The sequence below is a fragment of the Papaver somniferum genome, chromosome 8 (genome assembly GCF_003573695.1).
Source record: "Papaver somniferum cultivar HN1 chromosome 8, ASM357369v1, whole genome shotgun sequence".
Lineage (NCBI taxonomy): Eukaryota > Viridiplantae > Streptophyta > Magnoliopsida > Ranunculales > Papaveraceae > Papaver > Papaver somniferum.
The window spans coordinates 172,933,936-172,941,903 of record NC_039365.1 but is presented as its reverse complement, the minus strand read 5'-3'; the positions used below and the strand labels follow the sequence as shown (position 1 = coordinate 172,941,903).

General features: G+C 39.2%; 1 protein-coding gene across 1 annotated transcript; it reads left to right on the top strand.

The window, feature by feature from the left end:
- The first annotated feature begins 3,250 nt into the window (after nt 1-3,250).
- Nucleotides 3,251-7,754, top strand: LOC113304000. The gene is made up of 2 exons (XM_026553094.1): nt 3,251-4,277; nt 4,791-7,754. The coding sequence occupies exons 1-2, from the start codon at nt 4,254-4,256 to the stop codon at nt 5,469-5,471; spliced, it is 705 nt and encodes a 234-aa protein (XP_026408879.1). The 5' UTR covers nt 3,251-4,253; the 3' UTR covers nt 5,472-7,754.
- The last annotated feature ends 214 nt before the right edge of the window (nt 7,755-7,968 follow it).

Below are 7,968 nucleotides of genomic sequence, written 5' to 3'. Positions count from 1 at the left end.
GTCACAAGTGCATCAGACAACAATTATTCATGTTGGTGGCTGATGAAGATGAGCCAATTCTGTCTGAAGAGGGGCCACCTTCTCATGATCCTTCAATTCAATAAGTAGCACAAGAGGAGGTGTAAATATCAGTTCATGCTCTCTCAGGTAATACCTCCCCCGGCATAATTAAGATTCATGGTATTACTTTAAATAAGCACCCCATTACAGTTTTGGTGGATAGTGGAAGTACACATAGCTTCTTAGACCCTGCGATTGCAAGGTTAAGTGGTTGTTTGATGGAACCAACTGCCAAATTCCAAGTAGTTATAGCAGATGGTAACAAGTTGGTGAGCTCTTCAAAGTGTCCTAGTTTCCAATGGGAAATACAAGACAATAAGTTCCAGTTTTACATGAGGATCCTACCTCTTGGTGGGTGTGACATGGTGTTGGGAGTAGTTTGGATGAAGGGGATCATACCAGTGAAATTTGACTTCAAGGAGTTAATTGTCTCTTTCAGCAAAAATGGTAAGAGTATAGTGTTGCAAGGCATCACTGAATCTGCCCACATTTCACTCATGACAGGCAAAGAGTATGAAAAGTACAGAAGGAAGCACAAGCATGGGTTCATGGGGCACTTATTTTCTATTACTGATGAATAAAAACAAACTCTAACCCCCCCCCCTCCCTCCAACCTTTACTAGATTCTTTTCAATCCATATTTCAAGAACCATCTGACCTTCCTCCCACCAGAAGCCATGACCACCATATTCCCCTACAACCAATGTCAGCTTCACCAAATCAGAGACCCTACGGAATCCCTTACATCCAAAAAGATATAGTGGAGAAGTTGGTTAAAGAAATGTTATCTTCTGGTGTCATCAGGCCTAGCCACATCCCCTATTCATCTCCAATCCTCTTAGTCAAGAAGAAGGATGGAAGTTGGAGACTTTTTGTGGATTATAGAAGACTTAATGAGCTCACAATCAAGAATAAATATCCAATACCTGTCATTGATGAGTTTCTTGATGAATTAAAAGGTGCCAGGGTGTTCACCAAGATAGACTTAAGGGATGGATATCATCAAATAAGGGTCTCTCCTGCTGACATTCACAAAAAAGCCTTCAAGACACACCAAGGGCATTATGAATTCCTGGTCATGCCATTTGGTCTTACAAATGCTCCAACAAGTTTTCAGGCCTTAATGAATGATATATTTCAACCTTATTTGAGAAAGTTCATACTGGTGTTCTTTGATGATATACTCATCTATAGTCCTGATATGGACACTCACATCCAGCACTTAACTATTACCTTGGAACTACTCAAGAAGCACGCTCTCTCTGCTAATCTCATTAAGTGCTCCTTTGGGAAACCAAAGATTGATTATCTAGGCCACGTCATATCTGGAGAAGGAGTGGCAGCAGACCTAGAGAAAATTGCCTGCATGGTCAACTGGCCAATTCCTACTACACTAACAGATCTCAGGGGATTCTTAGGACTTACAGGGTACTACAGGAAGTTTGTTAAGGATTATGGCCTCATCTGCAAGCCATTAACTGAGTTTCTCAAGAAAAACAAATTTCAGTGGAGTGAGACAGCTGAGTCAGCCTTTCAACAATTAAAGGAAGCAGTCACTACCATACCTGTGTTAGCCTTACTAGACTTCACCAAGCCATTTGAGGTAGCTACAGATGCTTGTGATGTGGGTGTTGGAGCTTTCTTAATGCAAGAAAAGAGATATATATCCTTTTTCAGTAAAGGAATGGGGGAAAGATTATTGGCCATGTCTACTTATGAAAAAGAGATGATGGCCATAGTGTTAGCTGTCTCAAAATGGAGGACCTATTTACTGGGTAGTAAATTCACTATTTATACTGACCATCAAAGTATTAAGTACTTTATGGATCAGAGAATACACTCAGTATTGCAACAAAAGTGTCTTTCCAAACTTTTAGACTATACTTATGAACTCAAATACAGGAAGGGTGTTGATAATTTGGTAGTTGATGCACTATATAGTGTCAAGATAGATGGGGATAGTTTATGTCAGGCTCTGACTCAAGTACAGCCATCATGGATACAGGAAGTCTAAGATAGCTATGTTGATGATGCCATTGCTCAGAAGTGGATACTTGAGTTGTATACCAAGGATCAACAAGGGGAAGAATTTACTTATCAGCAAGGGGTCCTGAGGTATAAAAACAGAATATATGTGGGGCATTCTGGTAATTTAAGGAAGACAGTACTAGATGCCTTACATTCATCTCACATTGGAGGTCATTCAGGAGGTCAGGAAACTTATCAAAAGGCTAAACTCTATTTCTATTGGGTTGGAATGAAAAAGCATATCCTCACATATGTTAAGGAATGTGATGTGTGCCAACAGCATAAGAATTTCAACACTGCACCAGCAGGTCTTCTTCAACCATTTCCCATTCCTAATCAAGATTGGTAACACATTTGTATGGACTTTATCACATGGCTCCCAAAATTTGAAGGAAGAGAAGTCATATTGGTAATAGTTGACAGATTCACTAAACACAGTCACTTCATTCCACTCAGCCACCCTTATACAGATGCTTCAGTGGCTACAAGATTCTTGGATACAGTTTTTAAACTACATGGCATGCCTAAATCTATAGTTTCTGACAGGGACAGTATCTTCATCAGCAATTTTTGGCAGGTACTATTTGTTAAGGTGGGAACTGCATTACATCTTAGTACTGCCTATCATCCCCAGACAAATGGGCAGACAGAAAGAATAAAAGCTTGTTTGGAGTCTTACTTAAGGTGCATGACTAGTTCCAGACCAACCAGATGGGTTTCTTGGCTACCCTTAGCTGAATGGTGGTTCAATATTAATTATCACACTAGCTTGAAGTTAACTCCATTTGAATCTTTTTACGGGTATGCTCCTCCTTAGTTTGGAGTCTTGTCATCTCAAGCAGGAATTCATGATGCAGTTGAATACTACCTGCATCAAAGGCAAGAGATGAGTCAAGTTCTTAAGGAGGCATTGGAGTCTGCACAACACAGGATGAAGCAGCAATCAGACAAGAAGAGAACTGAGAGGTCCTTCAATGTAGGAGATTGGGTCTACTTAAGGCTGCAACCTTATAGGGTGTCCCTTATCATATCACTGTTAGTAGTTAGTAAAATAGATAGTAAGTATTAATGAGTTAAATGTCTAATTAGCAGTTAATTGTTAATGTAATGAAAGGTTTAGATGTAACCATTTGGGAGAGTAGTGAGCATTGGATGCTGAGAGATAAACCTAGCTATTTAAGCTAGTGAAATCTGTATCTGTGAACGGATGAAAATTATTAATCAAAAAATTATTGATTCAATCGATTAGGCTTGTTCTTCGGAATCAGTAGGCTAGTTCTTCTGAACTAGAAGGCTCAATTCTTTGGGATTGGGAAATTATCTTGTCATTGATCCAGACTTGTCGTGGGTTCATGACAATTAGTATCAGATTCCCTTTCCTGGGTTAACTTTCATTATGGCGGAACTGGATGAAGCTACTGAACTTCATAAGATCCTGGTTACTTCAAAACATCATGATTAGAAACTTCAGGACTCAATTGATGGAATTAAACAGATATTGAAGAAGGATTCTCAACAACACCAACAACATATGCAACTGATGAATCACAATTTTCAACTGTTGAATCGCCAATTAGATGCGTTTTTCAAGTTCTTCAACATCCCCAAACCTAGCATCAATAACACTGCTGCTACAACCGGGTTTCTAGATTCGACATCAAGAATATGAGATTCTACTAAATCGGTTGGAGATTTAAAAGTTATTGAATCTGAAAAGGATAAATCAATTGGAGTTGGCGAACTTATTGAGGGTCATAATTCTCATCCTTCTGATATTAATGTTTCTCAATCTGAGAATTCAAAATCACTTCATATCTGTATTAATGAAGAAAACGATTCTCTCGAATCGGAGTTGATTCCTTCTTTTTTCTTTGACGAAAATGATGATTCTATCGAATTGGATTTTATTTCTAAATTTTTCTATGTTGACAACGAAGATGTTGATTCACTTACTGGTATGCGATCCCAACCTGAGGAAGTTTCTACACCAGAGATGATAGACTTCTCCGAGTTGAATCAACTCAAAATTGATGAGGTTTATGGTTCCGCCCTGGATTTTCACTCAAATAAGTTTGAGATAACTTTCGAAAATTCTGAATACTTGAAGGAGTTGTTTCATCACAGCAAGTTACTCTTTCTGGATTGTTTTTCTCTCCATCTTGTTGATGCTCGTTCCTTATTTGATCGAGGTAAGAGTGTTCTGATTTCATCGGTTACTTATGAGAAATTGCGTCTTCAATTGTTTCTTAACGTTGGGTCTGAATTGAATGTTTGGGAAATTAGAGATAATAGTAAGGTGAGTTACAATTTAATAGTTGATCAATCTCTTTCTTATCTTGGTTTCTGCTCGTAGAATTTTTGATCGAGAAAAAGAGATCAAACTTATCATTTGGAGTTCTTGTTTTGCTCCATGTGTTTCAAAATTTAAGTATGATTTTTATGAGTGTTTGAGAAAGTGGGATAATCAAGTGCTTGTTCGAGAGCCTACTCTTATATATGTGTATCAGTCTAAACTGTTCTTTATGAATTCACATGTGTTGGTGCCTGTTAAAACTGGTGACTGCGATGATATTGGTAATCTTTCTGTGGAGAAGGTACAAAGAAACAATGTATACCAGAGTACTTTAACCTCTCAGTTAGGTAGACTGCTTGTGCCTGCAGTATGGAGTTGGTATGGTGTTGAAACTGATACTCTTTTGCAGCTTCAACATGGTTTGGTTTATGATACAGAAGACGCATTGGATGGATTTTCGAAGAGAGGAGTAGGGAAAGACCAATTTCTATGTCACAGCTGGTATGTAGTTTTCATCCTCCACATTAAATATGCACAGCCACATCCGATAAATACTTCAGTTAGTCTTTATCATATTTCCTACAATTTGCACCTTCTTACTTCTCTTACAAAACACATTGCAAGCTCCAGGGTGTTATTCAACAGCAAGTCGCTCGGTATTGAGTGTTTTTATCTTTCTTTTTCTTATACTCGTACATTATTTGGGAAGACATTCAAACTCCGTATGTGGGATTCTTGTTTTCTGAAATGGAAGTTTAGATTTGGGTTTGTTTCTGACCTGGGTTTGAATTTAGTGGATAAACGCCATAGAGTATTTGTTCCTGAGCTGGTTTATAAAATTGGGTACCTGTCTGATTGGTTGTTTAGCACTTCAATTCTTAATGTGTCGGCTACAAGTGGCGCAAAATATTTTTTCTTATGGCTGAAGTGTGATTTGCTTGAGTTGCAACCTGGACTTTCTCCTCATTACGCGTTGCAGCCCTTGAATGCTTATAGCATTTATTTTCATTGCCTACCCGTGGAAACGTATACTTCATCAAGTCGTCAGTCATCTGTACCTAGGGTCTATGGAACTGTTGCTGTTCTATAGGAAGTTGAAATGATATATCAACAGATTGTAGCAATTATCATGACAAGAAACAGTACCTGCATAAGAAAGGAGGGTGTAAAGGTATTCTTCAACTCTGCAACGATTGTTTGTAACCCCTTTGAAAAAGCGGGGGTCTAACAACACCACCCAATATTTCGCTTAGCAATTGATAAGTACGTATGTGCTACATTTTGTACCCATATTTATATTAATTAGGACTCAATATTTTGGCTAACGACACTATTTTAGTGCTTTTGTAGAAAGTACAATTGAATTCCAATAAATTAGAGATAAATGGCTAATTGGGCGCTACAGTGACAGTAACGAAGGAAATAACGAATGCTGCTCACAGTGCCGTAAGGAGAGAGCTAGATCTGTCATGGCATGTAAATTAATTGCCCACTTGCTCAATGTCACAGCCAGCACATCAAGAAGGGAAACAGCCCATTGTGTTTGTTCACTCCAGGGCAAAACCTGGAACCCACCAGAGCCTAACGTGTGTATAGCTCTCTCAGCACATAATTTCATTTCTTATCCAGCTGGTGTGATGTTCTTATCGCAAGGAAAGAAATCCAAGCAGCTGTTGTTACCAAATAATGGAATTGATATTCGGTGATGAAGAAGATGATGCCTGGACGTGACCGAGATGGTATTGCTCGAGGCTCGAAGAAAATGAATGATAGTGATGTATCTGTCTGCCGGTAGCAAGACTATATACTAGTTTGCCGTGAAGATGCAGAAGATGAAGGTTTTCCGGAGCCGGTACTGAGGGCGGAAGTCAGTGAAGGAAGAAGTCGATCTGTTTGGCTGAATGGGTTGTTTTGGTGGATGCTTGAGTAGACCAACAGACGTAATGAGAACTGAAGATGAAGTTATATTCGAATCAGCCAAGTAGTTTGGGGTTGATTCAATTAATGGGGTTAATTTCAATTGAAGCAGCAGCATGGAGTTCACAAGGAGTTCCGGTGTTGATTTGCACATCTGCAACAATGAATATGGAGGTGCATCTCGTGGTGCTCAGTTAAGATAGAATTAGCAGCCAAATATAAGGTTCTGTTGTTCGATGGTGTTGATGCTGTGACCGAGAGTTAGATGGTCAGGCTATAGTAGTTGTCCATGCTATGCCGTCAGTAACTAGGAGTTCAGAAGTACGTTCAATTGGGACCAGTTAGAAGACCTGGAGCACTTATACAATTGAAAAAGAGAGATGGAAAGAGGATCTGGGCGGTGAGATGAAGATGGTCAAGGGTTGCAGGACAGAAGCTGTGAAGCTAGGTTCTGTTGTTTGAGAAGAATGAAAGCTGGTGGTGATGGCGTTTATTTATCGAAGTTCAACATTTATTCTTACTTGGTTTGAGTATAAGATCAGCAATCACGGAGTTGTAAGAGAAGAGTTTGGGTGAAGTCTCTTGGCCTGAACTGCAGTTCGAGTAGGTGACAAATGGGTGAGATTCAACAGAAGCTGTCGAGAAGATTTTAAAGACGAGCCGTAGTCTGCTATTTGTCTCGACATGGTGGTTGATTGAGAACGGTGATGGAACAAGGATGAAGTGGAGCTCGAATTCAGTTGGGAGTATTGGCTGCTGTCGTGATGACGGAGAAATGGGAGTTTTGAGAGTGAGTCTGATGACGCTAAGGAGATGGAAATAATTGGAGAAGAGGTGATTAGTCTCGGTGATTGATAAATTGGCGCAAAGAAGTGCAGTGGTCCGAGCAGTTGAGTTAGAGGTCCTTGGCATGGTCTGGAGTTGGACGGACAGATGATGGAGTTAGGAGATGGACATACAAAAACATGCAGTTGGCTGGACTTTTTGGTAATGATCTGGATACAGAATATGGGTCTCGATGAACTGGGCCTTGAGCAATTATTCTGCTAGGTCTTATTCTGACTCGTGACAGCACTATATGAAAGGAACTGAACAGAAACAGAAGGGGGGTTCCGACAACTAGAAGCTGCGGCTACAGAGTCGAAAGCAAGGAGGCCGAATATTGGAATTCTTCTGGGAGGCGTGGCTGGAGTTTTAAGTTCTTCCTGGAGGATTTCGTAAAGGTCGTTGGAGCATGGATAGGGAAGAAGACGACTCGATTGGTTTAATCTCTTCTCTCTTGATTATCATTTTAATGGGTTTTAAGAAACCCATAGTTATGTATTGCTAGATTTCTCGTAACTAGGGTTTATGATTGAAACCACTCGGAGTTTAAGACTATTTTGAATTGAATAAAATTGAGAAAAAAGACTATTATGATTTGAATATGATTAATTCTTAATATTGTTTATCGATTTATCAAAATATAAGTTGTCACTTCACCGGTTTTGTAAAACCTTTTTGCATAATTGTTAGGATAATAAATATATTTGTCTTATTGTCTGATATTTCATGCTTAGGTTAATTCCTTTGATGGGGTATGCTTAGAATAGCCAAATATTATTTGTGACCTATATTTAGTCTCGTATAACTTTCTCGCTAATGTAATTTGATGGTGCATGCTTTTGTTT